Raw genomic sequence first — 16,531 nt, forward strand, 5'->3', positions numbered from 1 at the left:
TCATGATTTATATTTTTCTTAACACCTATAGCTGGGTATGCTCTGCCTTCTCTATATTCAATGAGGTCTCTTTCCAGTTTTTGGCCTTTCTATCTAGAACCTTAAAACAATGTTCATCAACTTATTTGAATGTGTCATTATATTTTTTCTTGTAGCCTGTAAATTTGTCATCCTTAATAATACTATCATGCAAAACATTCAATTCATTTAAAATGCAATTACCCTTGCTGGTGTAGTCATCTATCATTAATTTTAACATTTCTATATCAGTTTTATTAAACAACTCCGTTAACTGGGAGTGTAGAGCTGAACCAGAATGTGCATTATTCGGATACCTAAAACAGCGTAATCCCTTAGGCACACGCTCCACTTGTATACATTCTCTTAAATAATTAATTTCTAATTGTGAATTTTTATACGCATATAATTTGTTTTTAAAGGTTTCAAACTTATTCTCCAGCTGTTCGAATTGAACATTAAAAGTACCTGTTTTAAAGCGAGGTTGCTGTTCAGTCCAAGCTTTAAAATTAAAGCTATTGTCCAAGTAAGAAAAATCATTTCTATTAGTCCGTGAATTGGTTACAGGAGAAACAGAAGGATGGTCCACAATAACCGGGTCTTTAGACGATGTAATAGTTTTCAAATCTCTACTCTGTTCGCCGTTCCGCTCTTTTTCTTTACCTTGTTGCTGATTACAGGGGAATCCAGAGCTATTAGAACCATTGGCGTTCATTAAAGTGTTATTCAGCTGAGTCAAAAGAGCCAAAACTTGATTCAGCTCCTTCCTCGTCACCGGCGTGTCATCCGGTTCCTCCATAAGCAAAAGGGGTGTGTCAGCAAAGACAGGAGAGGATAGGTCTTCCGCCATCAATTAGACCAACCAATGAACAGCAACAAGAAAAAAACTTTGAAAAAACAATGCGGCAAACCTAAACCCCTTCTTCCGCTGCCAGAATATCTTTTAAATGGAACCACAAATGTAGTTATGTTGACTTCAAGCAATCCAATAAAAGCTGAAATAGCAGGCACCAGTCAAGCAAAATAAAACTTCTTTTAATCCAAGACAGCAAAGAAATCCAACACAAGCGCTTTCGCCCGTTCGTAACGGGCTTTTTCAAGTGTAATAATCCCACAACCAAGCAGTGCTTTTATATCATTTAAACCCAGCATGGCATTAAACAATTAGTGCAAATTAATGAAATAATTGTTTAGAAATCAACCAATAAATTTAAAAGTCCTGTTAATCATATTAAAAATGATTTTGCCAAGCAAAAGTGGTACTCCACTTGTCACTGGTCTGAAGTTGGATTTAGAGTCTGCTACTTTCACAGTGTGGGTTCTGCCAGTATGCCAGTTGGCAACCCATCTTGTGACATAGGGATTTATACCTAGTTTAGTGAGTTTACCTACAATTCCAGAGTGGGGGATGGTGTTGAAAGCCTTGGCGAGATCTAGACAGGCTGTGTGAACCACCTTACCCTCATTTATGGCTTTGGTGACTGCTTCAAAGAAGTCTATCAGTTTTGGGAGACATGATCTGCCTTTTATAAACCCGAACTGTGTGGGGTCCAAAGTTTGGAGATTACCAATGTCTTTGTTTATGAGTTCCATGATGATACGTTCCATGGCCTTGCAGACCAGGCTCGTCAGGCTAATGGAGCGGCAGTTCCCAGGGTCTGTCATGGCTCCCCCCTTGTGCTACAAGTCTATAAACATTATTTCTCCATCTAATATCCAATACAGTTATATGTCCTATTTCAACAATAGCTACATCTAAAATTTTAACATCCTCTTGACACAACATACATAATCCAGAACACGTTTCTTTTCCTATGCTCCAAATGATAGATCCATTCCATAATTTTTCTGTTTGTATCGTTTTACTTTCTGTTAACAGTCTATCATCTAATATTACATTCATATTTAACTTTGTACACCACTATAATATACCTAACCTTTTTTTAATGTTTTTCATACTATTCACATTATCTTCATATTCTTATGAAAATTATGTTATATTCTCATCATTTACCTTTGTCTCTTTTTGAATATACCCTTCATTTTCCTTCTTTCTTTTTTATACTCTTCTTCCTATAGATTTTTTCTTTCTCCTTGCTACTTGCCAATTTACCTCTTCTTCACCACTTGTTCAACTATTTTCTTTATTTTCTTGTTCTACAATATATTCTGCTTTGTCATTGGCTTCATGCTGTGTTATTTTCTCTTGTATCGCTATTTCTTCATGTTCTGTATTATGTATAACTTCTTTATGAACTATTTTGGCATCATTTTCATATTCTGACCATGCATATCCAGTACGACCACATTTTTTGTGCACTTTAAATCGCATTTCTTTGCATCATGACCCGTCTTACCACATATAAAACATTTTCTTTTAATAAAATCACATCAAATGGTCATCTTTCCCACAAAAGAGACATGTTTCTTGGTTACCCCTTACATTTTGCATACTTTTCTTCACCTTGCTTCACAGTTTATGCATACGATCTATTTTTTGGACTTCTTCCGTTTTCCCTCCTTCAACTTCTCCCTCAATCTTTTCCATTATTTCACTCCACAATACCACAGTTTCAATATCTGGCTCACTTTGATTCAATACAGCCACTAAATAATCATCCCGCAACCCGCCAGACTGGAGGGTTGTAACAATACATCCATTATGCTGCTCTGTTTCACTTGAACAACCCATTTTGAAATAAAGCCTCCGAATTGGGGGTCATCTGTTCCGGTACATGCACCTGCTCCTCTCTCTTCCTCTCCTCTGATATTTTTTCAGTCTCCAAAATTTCAATATTAACTTTGCCATCTGGCAGCGATTCTGCCATCGCCAAACTTTTTTCAGCCACAACAACTTTCACTCTATCCTTGCTCTGGACTACATCCTCCATGGCTCTGCTGTCTCTCCGGGTGGCCTTCGCACCTGGAACGGAGACAGAGAACAGATGTGCCACCTCCAATTTCATCTCCCTATGCCGAAGTATAGGGGAAGTTCCCCAATGCCCTAGCCAAATTTCGTTTAACAGTATAAATACCACCTGGGGGTCACCCTGAAAACAGGCTACTAGCCTAGTGGGATTAACCTAGTCAACAAAGGATATGGTCTTTGTCTTTCCCAGAGACAATAGCTTCTGGGTCCTCAAACTTTTCACAGTAGCCTAAGTTGGAGTTCCCACCTTCAAACAATTCCAGGACTGAGCTTGTGTGTGGCCTCACATAGGAGACAGCATGAGATAGCCACACGGCTGAAAGGTGACAGGTAATGACCATCACAGGAATCCCTGCTAAAGGTGGTATGCAGATGAGAGTCCGGTAACAGGATCAGCAATGCCATTAGACCATTTTTCCTAAGAATGCACTCCTGTTTCGGTGATACAGGCTCTTGCCAGACGCAAAAGTCTGTGGCACGTAAACCCTGCACAGCGAACACTGGCATGCCTCCTAGAACTTCTCCCAACCTTGGCAGTCAGACTGTGCTGGGTTGCGGGACAGACCATAAGAAAGTATTCTGTCTCAAATACCCATGGCTAGAGGACTCTTGTGACCACACTGCAGGATCAGACCAGCAGACAGAGATGCAGCTGAGCAACTAGGTACTGAACAGTGCCCTACATCTTTTAACTCCCTCAGTGGTGTACCAATTCCAGGCCCATTGCTCTCTGCTGGAGTAGAATATGGATTTAGGGCTGAACCCTCACTAGTTGATGAGCTTTTCACATGTAAAGAATAGAAGGTCATTTTACCAAGGGTTTCAGCTACAGGATTATTATGTTGTAGATGTTTCTTCTGAAACCTGGGACTGCAAGGGAAACCATCTCACCAATCTCTGGATGAGATGGCTTCAGTCATAGTCATTCTCTTGGTACAGAGGCAAGCCAAACATTTTTACTCACTAGAATCTCTGGGTTGCAGGGCTTAAACACTGGTACTTATGGTAATGTTTCAAACATATTCTTCACAGAGGCAGTATAGGCAAGGTTAGCATGGGTCCTGACCTGTAATCTGACAGCCACATGGAGATGTAGCAGATTTCATTCTAGATAGGAACCTTTCATCAAAGCATATAAAGTTACAGAAATGAACTGGCAGGTTCAGAGGTTCGGTGCAGTTATGTAGCTAAATACACTTACACCAGGCATGTAACCCAAACAAAGTGAGCTGCTGAGAAAAAAATTGCCAACCTATTGTAGGCAGAGAGGATGATCTGTATTGGTGACACATCAAGGAGAATCCAGGACAGTGAACTTTACTAAAGAAAAAGTACAGATTTGTACCTACCATAAATGTAGATGTTCGAGTGTATACACTGCTGCAGTCATTACACTTGGGTTATCCTGCCGTCAGGCGGTTCCCCCAGTCGGCCTGAGTTCCAAAGTCTTGGTCCGGCGTCGGTTGCTGTCGCCTCCTCCCTGACGTCAGTGCGACAGGGGTATATAAGATGCAGCCGACGCCATTTTCTTCAGTTTTTCTTGCCCCAGATGTCAGGTGCCCCCAAATAGGTAGGCAATTCAAATTGCTAATAAAACATACATAAGAAAAGCAAACAACTTTCAGCTACCAGCAAATACTCCCCATAGGTAGTAAAGGGTAGAGGACATAGGTACGTACCAGCATGCAAGAGGGGAAGGAGGGAGGGTAACCTGGACTGCAGCAGTGTATACACTCGAACATCTACATTTATGGTAGGTACAAAACTGTACTATGTTCGTGTTACACTGCTGCAATCATTACACTTGGGTAGAATCCCAAAGCTGAGGTAGGGTGGCTGGTTCTATAAGGCATTAGGGGTGGCTATAAGGCCCTGCAGCACTGCAGTGGCAAAGCCAGCTCTGGATTTAGAGTATAGAGGCAGATGGTAATGTTTGGTGAAGGTATGCACAGAACTCCAAGTTGCTGCTTCCAAAATATCCTTGGTAGGTACTTCTCTGAGGTAGGCAGTTGAAGTGGCTGTTGCCCTGGTGGAGTGAGATCTAATGCTGCTAGGTACAGGTTTCCCATGGTGTGTATAGCAGAAACGTATACAATGTCCTATCCATTTTGAAATAGTCTGTTTTGAAATGGCTTTTCCCTGTGCTCCTGCAGCATATGCTACCAATAATTGCTCAGATTTTCTGAAAGCTTTGGTTTTGTCCAAGTAGAAGCGTAACTGCCTGTGAATGTCCAAAGAATGCAGTAGTCTCTCCCCTTTATTCTGTGGTTTTGGATAAAAAGTTGGCAAGTGAATAGTTTGGTTTAGAGCCACACTGGATACCACCTTTGGCATAAAAGTAGGGTTAGTTCTTAAAGACACCCTGCCCTGGTGGAAAATGAGGAAAGGTTCCACTGCCATTAGTGCCTGTAATTCTGAAACTCTTTGTGCTGATGTTACTGCAAGGAGAAGAGCAGTTTTCCAAGAGATATATTTTAATTCTGCTGTGTTAGCTGGCTCAAAAGGAGGTAAAGTTAATTTTTTCCAAAACAAAGTTGAGGTCCCAAGTTGGAGTAGGTGCTCTATGGGGCAGTCTTATGTTTTTAGCCCCTCTGAGGTACTGTCTTAGCAAAGGATTAGAGAACATTGGTGGATCTGTGTTGTAATGAGCAGAGATGGCAGAGGCGTGGATCTTGATGGATGAGAAGGAGAGGCCTTTGGTCCAGCATCTCAGTTAAATATTGTAGTATGAGGAATGTTTGGGACAAGAGGGTCAAGGCTGTGAGCCTGGTTCCAGGCACAGAATCTCTTCCATTTATCCGAATAGGCCTTCCTGGTACTAGGCCTTCTGGCCTCCAGAATGACATCCATAACAGCTTTGGAGAGAGGCATTGCTTGCTTGACTAAGGAATCTTACATGCAGCTAGGTTTAAGGTCTTTAGCTGGCTGTGTAGTATCTGAATGTTGTGCTGAGTCAGCAGATGTGGGATTTGAGGCAAACTCCAGGGTGGTCCTTGTGCTAAGTTCTTTAAGATTGGGTACCAGTGCTGGCGTGGCCAGTCTGGTGCAATCAGGATCATCTTTTGCTCTTCTTGCCTGGCTTTTATGAGTACCTTTGGCAGGAGAGGTAGTGGTGGGAAAGCGTATACTTGTAGGTTTTTCCAGCTGAATGAGAGGGCATCCACTTTCCATGCTTGTGGATGGTAACTCCTTGTGCAGTATTTCTGTAGCTGGCAGTTCATTGGGGATGTAAACAGATCTATGTCTGGGCTCCACCATTTTTGTGTTATCATTCTGAATATTTGTGGATTCAATTCCCATTCGTGGGGATCCATGATGTTTCTGCTTAAGTCGTCTGCCAGTGTGTTTTTCTCTCCTGGCAGGAACTGCGCTTGCAGGTGAACTTGATAGTTTAGAGCTGTGCTCCACAAGGTCATGGCTTGTCTGCAGAGGGGGTAGGAGTGAGTGCCCCTTTGCTTGTTTATGTACCACATAACTGTGGTGTTGTCTGTCTTTAGTAGTAGTTTTCTTGGATGCAACAGGTCCTTGAAAGCTATAAGGGCATTTTGTACAGCTAACATCTCTTTTTGATTGATGTGAAGATGCCTTTGCTCTGCGGGCCACTTGCCCTGAATACATCTGCCTGCCATGTGTGCTCCCCAAGCATAATCAGATGCATCTGTTGTCAGTGTTTGCCTGGCTGTGGGTTGAGTAAAAGGCTGTCCCTTGTTGAGGTGACACGCTTGAGCCCACCATCGAAACTCCTGTTGAAGGCAAGGAATTAGTGGTATAACTGTTTCCAAACTTTTACAGTGTTGAGACCATACATTGTTTAGGTACCATTGTAATTTCCTCATATGCAGTCTGGCATATGGAATTAGTAGTATGCAAGATGCCATGTAACCCAAGGCCTGCAGAATATTTCTTGCAGGGAGTTGGGTCTTTGTTGCCATCAATTGAAAGTATTGAGTCAGTTGTCCTTGCTTGTCTGGCGTGAGATAAGCCATCTGGACCATTATGTTCAAGCTGGCACCCAGGAATATTATCTCTTGTGAGGGCACTAGTTTTGATTTCTTTTCATTTACTGTGTACCCCAGGCAACTTAATAACCTTTTTACAAATGCCAGATGCTTTAGAAGAATGTCCTTGCTCTCTGCTTGAATCAGGCAGTTGTCCAGGTACGGATAAATTTGAATTCCTTTCTGTCTGCAAAATGCAATTACTGGTGCCAGGCACTTTGTGAAGACCCTGGGCGCAGTAGATAAGCCAAAGGGCAGTGCAGAGAATTGATAGTGCATTGAACCAGCTATGAATCTGAGGTATCTTCTGCAGTTTTGTCTGATAGGGACATGCAGGTATGCCTCCTTGAGGTTCAAGGTCATGAGCCAAGCTTTCTTGTCCAGCATGGGAAGAAGCTGCTGTAGTGTCAACATTCTGAATTTCGGAACATCCAGGTAAGTGTTTAGAGAAGAAAGATCCAGAATGGGCCTCCAGACTTTGTCCTTTCTGGGAACCAGAAAGAGTCTTGAGTAAAATCCTTGCCCTTGCTCCTGTGGTGGTACATTTTGAATAACTCTCATATCCATGAGTGCTGCAATTTGTCCAGTTTTCCTCCCAAGCGGGCTGCCAAGAGAGAGACGTTTGGCAGCTGTAGTGGGAAGTCATTGGGGCTGCTTTTTATATGGTTGGGGTCTGTCTTCCCCTTCTTTCTGTCCTGATGCAACCCATTGTCGAGGCGTGTAAGGACCTTGTGGTTGACCTCTACCTCTTGGACGTCTGTATCTGCCCCTTTGAGGTCTGTCTGCAACTGGAAAGGACCACTTCTTAGTTGGCCAATTTCTGCTAAATCGTGGAGGCTGAACCTGTAAGAAATCCTTCATCGTTTGCATAGATTTTGCCTTATCCTCCATTTTCTTTAATACCTCTTCTGCCTTAACTCCAAATAACACATCCTGCTGCAAAGGTGCATCCAATAATTTTGCTTTAACATGATCTGGTAAAGTATGTTCTTTTAACCAAGCATGTCTTCTAATGACAGAGCCTGTAACTGTTGCTCTACAGGAGGCCTCTAAAGAATCAAAACCACATTGCAAAGTATGTTTTCCCACTTGTTCAGCTGCATGCAATAAATCCTGCATTTCTTTAGAATTAGGAGGATCGGAATCTGGAAGCATTTTTTTGTTTCAACTGAGAAATCAAAAATTGCTGATATTTCAGCATGTGAAACTGGCAATTTAAGGCTCTCATTGCTAAAGTTGCAGACGTATATACTTTCTTTCCCCATCTGTCTAATGCTCTGGAATCTCTGTCAGAGGGGACTGGATTCTTGGCTGATGAGGCCTTAACCCCTTTGGGTCCCTGAGAAATAGTTTCAGGGTCAGCAACAGGGCTTTTATACAGAAATTTGTGAGAGTCAGGGACTCTGTAGTATCTGTCAGGTTTAACTGGGGCTGGAGGTAAGGAATCAGGATTTAAGCTGGATTCAGTATACACATCATCCACAATATCTAACACTGGCGGAATACCAAGGGGTCTGTGTTGAGGTAATAAAAGGAAGTCTCTGAGCCTTTTCTTGGATTCTGATTAATCCTGGCCTTTCCAATGGAGATGCTCCCTCATGGTATGTAAGGTTTCCCCAAAAGAGTAGTCCTCAGGCAGAGAGGCTGATGGAATTGACTCCTCAGCATCAGAATCCTCATAAGGGGGTAAAGAATATCCTAGGTCTGAGGATAAATCTGAAGAGATGGAGACCCGGTCGGATGAGTCATAGTCTGCATCCTGTCTAGGCCTTTTATCAGGAGGGGGATGGGAACCCCTGATCAGAGTGATTAGGTCTTCGGTCATTTTGAGCATTTGTTTCTTAGGCATGGAGGCCTGTCCTGGAGAATGCTGTATTTGTTTGTTCTTAAAGGAGGCTTAGACTTAGCAGAGGGTTTAATGCTTAATGCTTAACTGAGTAGGTCTGAAAACACCCTCTGAAGCTGCGGGTAGCTCAGCTACTCCGGATCCCTCTGAAGGGTTAGTTTCGGTAGGCTGAATAACTTGTGCGTCCTCGACTGCATCTTATATACCCCTGTCGCACTGACGTCAGGGAGGAGGCGACAGCAACCGACGCCAGACCAAGACTTTGGAACTTAGGCCGACTGGGGGAACCGCCTGATGGCAGGATAACCCAAGTGTAATGACTGCAGCAGTGTAACACGATGAACATCTCCAAAGTTTCTCTATAGAGTTGAGCTTAGCAAGTCAGAATGACAAATATTCCCAAAGTACTAGTTACAGACAGAAATCTGACTATTTCAAAAAGAACAACTTTGTCTAGATAAGAAGTGTTGCAGAATCGGAATTGCCTAGACATGGCAAGGCCTTGCTGTGTCTAATAATGGTGGCTGCCAAAAAAAGCAATTACTAGAAAGTGGAAATCAAAATATAAACCAACTATACTGGAAGTAGTGAATATAGTAACAGAGATAAAACAACTGGAATTGAGATCTTTAGAAAAGAGTAATAGCAAACTACATAGGAAAAATAGGAATTGTAGGAACAATACATACAAGGATGGAATGAGGCCTAAAAGGCAGCAGGACTTAAATGAGATATGCAATGTTTGAGTGAGAAAGATTGGGTAGATTATAAGTGATGTATAATATTTGCAATTGGGAGTGTGTCAGTATGGTTTGTGATGTAAAATGCTTGTGACTAGGATTGTGTTGTTGGCTTGTTTTAATTTTTATTAATGTATGATTGCTTATGGAGTACGTGTTGTTTAATGAAGATGTTTCTTCTTTAAAAAAATTAGGAATTGAATAATTTATGTAATATTGCTTAGGTTATATGATATATAGCAATATATGTGAAGTATAATGTTTATGTTAATATAGTTTGATTGCTTTTATATGAATGTAAAGCTGCGGTGGTGCAGCGGTAGCGTTGTCGCCTCACAGCAAGAGGTTCTCCCGTTCGATTCCCGGCTGAAGCGCCTTCTGTGTGGAGTCTGCATGTCCTCCCTGCAGTCGAGTGGCGTTCGAAAGACATGCGTGAATGGGCGTGCCTTCGTTGAAGGTTGGGCATCGGGCTGGCACCTCGGCACCATAAAAATCGACTGACAATCATTAGTGGACCGGAGTTCCGTTGTGACGACCCTTAACTTGTAAAAACCAAAAGAAAAACAACAACAACTTTTATATGAATGTAAATTTGTTTATGTCACAAAGTGATAATTCAGTAAAGGTGTTTGAAAAAAAATGTCTAGATAAATGCTGTGGGATCTTTTACATCCTATCGAAAAAAAGAGTAGAGGTTACTTTATTTCTACATATTCTGTACAACATTTATATATTGTTTACATTACACTGTACACTTTTGCATTATATATGCCTTAATATTCTTCATTGCTTACCTTGCCCATCCCTTCAGCAACAGTCATCTCTTTATTTCCAGTGTTATTTCATTATCCTTTTTTTAATTATACAGTAAATCTTAACATCTTCATTTCCATAAACAAAAATCTTAACCAATTTATCTATTTCTATTTTAGTTCCTTTGTATTTCCTGGATATCAAGCTAATGTCCATATTCTCAAATCCTTTCCATTTCCAAGTCTTTTTGAAAACATTCCAAAAACTCTTACTTCATTTACAGTTCAAGAAATGAATGTGCTGTTTCTTCAACATTACAAATCCTTTCAAACAGATCATATTTCCTTAACAGGCAGCTTATCCAATGCAAGTCTCCATAAAAAAACCCTACTCTACCTATAAAAAAAAAAGACAAAAGAGACTTGAAATGTTTTAAGTATATCTTTCGCATCGAGTCCTAGATTTCCCCATAGAAATAAAAGTAATTTCTGTACCAACTTTTCCTGTTTTGGCATCATTTAATTCAGTTTTTCATATCTTAATTTTATTTTCATATCCTTTACCTTATGTATTTTCACATTCTGCCACTGTAGTCATCCACCATGAATACTCCCTATCCTTTAACATCTACTTCTCCTCTCTCTACACCCCCTTCCTCCCCATTACTCTCCTCTTCTTTCCCCTCCCTCCCTCAGTCTCTTATTATCACCTACCTCAATATATGAAACTTATATCCACCAAATGTATAAATTAAATTGTTTAAAAATGTCTACTAAACCTTAAAATGTTTTTTTTTTTTTTTTTTACTATGAATCCAAGCATATGTATGTTTCTTTATAGTCTGGATGTTAACTTCAAATAACTCTAACAAATGTTTTTTATGTAATACTTTAACATAAGTAAGGAGCTTTTCTCCCTAGGTCTCTGCTGAAAGTGAGCCCTTGGCTCAGCCAGACCAACCCGGTCAACAAATGTAAAATAAAATAAATAAAATTGTACTTTATTTCTTTCCATGCATAACATTCCTACTACAGTACATTTCATGTACCACTTTAATACCCAAATTAAGTGCATCAATGCCAAAAAACACAGGACTGATTAAATTAAGCCCCCCATTTCTCATTATATGCTGTCTTTTGAATGGATTTAATCCTGAACTCCATAAACAGCAAAACACAAATTCTAATTATTTTTCCATACAACTCGGAAACATATATATACCCCATGAATAAGCTAATTTCCCCAACATGTATGTATGTATGTACGTAGCTGGTTTATTATCATTTGACTGAACATTACTTGACTGAAAATTAAAAGAATTTGACTGAAGACTAATCGACTGAAAGCCCATCTGACTGAAAAACAATTGAGTGAACACCCATTTGATTGAAGCCCATTTCAGTGAATCACAAATTTTTGAAAATATTCAACATAAGAAAATACAACATAAAACAGTGTTTTTGCAGTGGGGTAGTCCCCTGAACCGCCCATGTAAGGGGCTTAGCCACCCCACCCCCTTTAATTATATGCAACTCTACTGCCACACAATCACTTGAGAAAGAAAAAACACAGTGTTGGTGCACATGGGGGTGTAGTGGAGCTTGCCCCCCTGCAAAAACACTATTCTATGTTGTATTTTCTGATGTTTAATATTTTCAATGATTTGTGATTCGGTCAATTGGGCTTTCAATTGGTCTTCAGTCAATTTTTTTCAAACATTTCATTTTCAGTCAAGTACTGTTCAATCAAATGATAGCAAACCTATGTATCTATGCACATATGCTGTTGTCAGTGTCACAAGTAAATACACTAGCCTTTTTTTGCTATTCCTGCAGAAGGATGATACATTGTTAACATTGCAATAATACAAAAAGGCACTATACGGAATACAACTTGAAGAGCAGCCCAGGAATAATTTAAAAATACAAACTCTAACCACACAATAAAAAATAAAATGCTCAACAGGATCACCGCATTTTTCGTCCCCTCCTAGGACTTCATCAGATAAAGAATTTATCTACCCCTCCCATTTTATATTATTTTTAAAACAATTTATCCTCATTAAACAATAAATTACCTACTTTAAAATAATTTAAAATTAAAGGAGCTGCTATTTCCTACCAAATAAAATTCTCGATAAAAAATAAAAATAATAAAATATATTAAATAATTCTATCTAAAGACTAAGCTACCCATGTAATACTTTTACATTCTGCATTAAAATATACCAATTCTTATATTTTCTCCTTCTACATTAAAATTTCCTTCTTGCCATAACCTTTCAATTTTTTGCATTTTTTCATTCCATCTTTTTTCTTTTCTTTTCATTGCACTATCCCCTATAGACTTCATCACCTGAATTTCTGACTCATTGCTAATTTCTTTCTTTCTTCTTCAATCTCAAGTATCATATTTAGTGTTTATTCATCAAAAATTTGATTTACATTTTTTTCTCCAAAGACCAGATCCCCTCACATTGCTGACAATGTTTGTTACAAAACTGTGAGATGTAACTTATCACAAAAATAATTAAATAAAAAACAACTTTGGGTTGTCCTTAGTATTTTACATTCCCATTCTTGCCATTCAACATTATGACATTAGATTACCACATCACATATACGCTGCATTTTGTTCTCTTCAACATTCAGAGTTATCCATACATCCCAAGCACTCATCCACAATTTTCCTTCATTCAACACTTATCTCATGCACTTTATGGCATACATAATCTGTTTTCATCTATGCTTGCAGTTCTAAACTATACCAACATTTTTCTTTAACTAGCATAGTTTAAATTGTTGTAAACACACTTATTCTAAGGGCTTACAAAATATTTTTCACACTCATTTATACAGTGCTCTCTCAACAAAAAATTTCAAAAGTCACTTCACAAAATGATTCAATCCCTAAATGTATTATGGCTCTAACGCTTGTTACTTTAAATTGCAGTGGTGAAACAATACTGTGAAAAAATAAAGTACCAGTTAATGGCTTTTTCTTCATTTTTAGTTTATTACCAACATTCTTCTAAATGCTGACCGCTGTTTCACAGTCTCATGCTGAATATTTTCTCCTTTATTTTGAATCTGATGATTTGTTTACTGCAGCCACTGCTGCATGTCAGTATTTTAGATGCCAAATGTCCTTTGTCTTTCTTTTTCTTGTTCTTTTTCCATACTGCTTGCAGCCTCACACAGAACATACCCTTAAAGCCAGCTACTCCATTAGACAGATGTGCACTGCACCCTCATCATCTCTTCCATTTTCCTTCTCTTTTGTTCCAGTCCCATTACTTTCTACTTCTTTTCTAAGAAACCTCTTGACTGTCGCACTCTACTACATCACCTCACCTTCTCTGGCTCGTTCTCAGATATTAATACCACGGTTGCCAAGCCACCTGAACCCACAACTGTGACATCTGTGTCACCATTCTCCACAGAAACAGCATTTTCTTCCACTACCAAATCCTCCATGTACAATGCACAAGTCCATTACCTTCCATCTCAGGGTGAATTCACGCCTTGACAAGCAGCCCTGTGATACCACTTAGCAGCTCCTAAGAGTAGAAGTTCCATGGTGCCCTGGCCAAATTTCCCCTAATCAGTAGGAGTACCATTTCAGGCCTCCCGTGAAGAGATGGCAATGAATAAGTGAGACTAACTCTGTCAACAAAGAATAAATAAAACTAAATAACGCAACAAAAACTGTACGCAGCATCTGCAATTCCGAAAGTCCTGCTATTTTATTCGCCTTGCATAGCAAAGTGGCAATGTAGATTTACAAGTACACTAGATAAATATCACCACCATCAGAGAAATCTCACACAGGAAACAAGTGCATATGCTATTAATTACCTTTTGGTTTCTGTATTCTCTGGAGTAGCAGGGGGAGGGGCTGTCTGTTCTGCTGCAACAAGTTCAACTTTGCTTTCCTTCTGTTCTGCACTCGTACTGTTAGACTTCACTGTTCCAGTCTGGAATAAAGTGGTTTGTGCCTAAAAAAGAAGTAACATTTTACAAGTATGCTTATGGGCAGCTCAACTCCAGTATATTTATCATTTAGTGCTATTGGACAAGTCTGCCATTAAATTATGTAAATAATCATTGTCTGATGTAAGTTAATGATACAAGTTTCCCTCTTTCTGGCATGCATAACTATACCAATGAACTGGCACAGCTACATCAACTTTATATGATCATTCAGTCTTTATATGTATTGGTAAATCTGACTACATCATCTGAAACCTTAGAAATACATTATTCTTAAAAATTAATGAAAACATGGAACTGTGCAATCAAATATCAAGTAAACTGTGAATGCAATAAACAAAGAGGAAAAACTCCAGAGTATGCAAAAAAAAAAAAAAAAAAAAAAAAAAAAAAAAGATGTGCATGTCTGTGTGTGACTTTCATTAGAAGTTTACATTTCTTGTAATGTAAGGGCGTACTAAACATCCTTGAGATCCTATGCATTTGCTGATGACAGGACTAGAGATGCCAGCTGAGCCTCACTTTTGCTTCTTGAGTTTCTATGGACCTACATTGTTGGGACAGATGAACAATATCAGTGAAACTTGCATGATAAGGTATGTTTGTGTTTCCTGCTGCAGCATGTAGTACTCCATGTTAGAGTGTTGTGAGTGAATACTCCTATAGGCATGGGTAAGTAGATGGCAGTTCTTCAATAATGTCTGTTGCTAAGCTGCTGCAGTGGCACAGAGGAAACAAAGCCCTGACTGCAGCCCAGGTGACCCAGGTGCGACAGAGTGGCAGGGAGGGATGGGTGTTACTATCCCTGCTGGGTGGGTTGTTCCATGAGTTTCTCCTGTGATGATCCCTGATGGAGGTGGTAATAAGGTGGGGACAAGAGCTGCTGAGAAGGTGAGTCAATAAACTGATGTCCCATTGCACTTATACCCCCTCGGACATACCACAAGGGATCAAAGAATGGCCAGGCTCCCAGGATGCCCGGACATTCTGTGTTGGCCCCAGCTCTACTGGAGATGGTCGGGGGGGGGGTTAAGGAAGCGGCTGGCAGGCTCAGCAACATATGTGGAGAGTACTGTACAGGGGGGAGAAAAAACCCTCAAAATGTCTGTTGATGTGTCAGTTGGTGTCACGTCTACATTGCAACTGTATTGGTGCCTCAATGCTAACCTCTCTATGAACTGACATATCACACAAGTTGAGAACTTTGTCGGGGGATGATACGCAGACACAAAGCTCTTTCTTGACTCAGTCTAGTCTTTTATAAACAGCATAAAGCTCTTTTCAACATATTTTTCCAAACTCTGCAGTACTTGCAATCAATATCTAGGAGTCTTACCCATAATTCTTAACTGTATGCTTACTGATCATGTCATAAAATGATCATACATCACTGAGCATACAAATCAGTATGTCATCCTCCCGCACATTACTCCCACCTTTTTATCTAATTTTTATTTAAAGTTGGCCATCTCATCTCATTGGTTCATAGCTACTTACTAGGTTATTGATCTGCGAAGTTCTTAAAAAGCCTAGCCTTACATTCCCATGGTAGTTTTTAGCTTTTGTATTTTGCATACAAAGAATTTGGAGGGGTTGAGCAATGTTATGTTGAGACATTTAGATGTTTACCCTATGTTAACATGTGCACCTTGCCACACTTACTTCTGCTTTTTAAACCCGTCACTCATTCTTTGGCTCCCTCCTTGCCTAATGAGTTCCCACCAATGTTAATTCCTCACATCTCTTTGCATTCTCTCTCAAATCATTTGAAGTCCACAGTATTGCACTCTCACATTTCTTTCCTAGTTGTCCTCTTGATCTTTTCTTCAGAGAAATCAAGTAGCAAACTGTAATGGACATTTCTCAAAGGATCCATCATAACCGCTACCACTGTTTCCACTTTTTATACTGCTAAAGATTATATAAAGCTTACTAGAGTTCTTGGCTGGGGCAGACAGTATTGTTCAACTATGTCTTCCACTTCTTTCTTCTTCCTTAAGTTAGTAAGCTCTAGTGACATCAAAATGCATTTCACTAGCATTATCCAGCTGACTTTTCGAGGCAGCTATTAATTTCTGTTTACATTTAAATTAACAATTGTTCAACATGTTTATATGGTTGCTATTTTAAAGATTTCACCTTAAAGCTTACATGATGGGCCATGTAAATGGGTTGATACTTCACCACTGTCTAATGCAGCTAAAAATATACTACATGTCTGTATACTATTTATTTACATTATGAGAATGCTCATG

At 39.7% G+C, this 16,531-nt stretch overlaps 1 protein-coding gene across 3 annotated transcripts in view; it reads right to left on the reverse strand.

Annotated features, from left to right (window-relative positions):
* Positions 1-16,531, reverse strand: part of WDHD1 (WD repeat and HMG-box DNA binding protein 1) — a 2,322,801-nt gene that overhangs the window by 208,569 nt on the left and 2,097,701 nt on the right. For all 3 annotated transcript variants that reach the window (XM_044074408.1, XM_044074407.1, XM_044074406.1), the window contains exon 24: positions 14,142-14,281. In XM_044074408.1, coding sequence (XP_043930343.1) covers positions 14,142-14,281 — 140 coding nt within the window. The remainder of the gene's footprint in view (positions 1-14,141; positions 14,282-16,531) is intronic.

This window comes from Protopterus annectens, chromosome 6.part0 (genome assembly GCF_019279795.1).
Source record: "Protopterus annectens isolate FY-2018-M chromosome 6.part0, PAN1.0, whole genome shotgun sequence".
Lineage (NCBI taxonomy): Eukaryota > Metazoa > Chordata > Ceratodontiformes > Protopteridae > Protopterus > Protopterus annectens.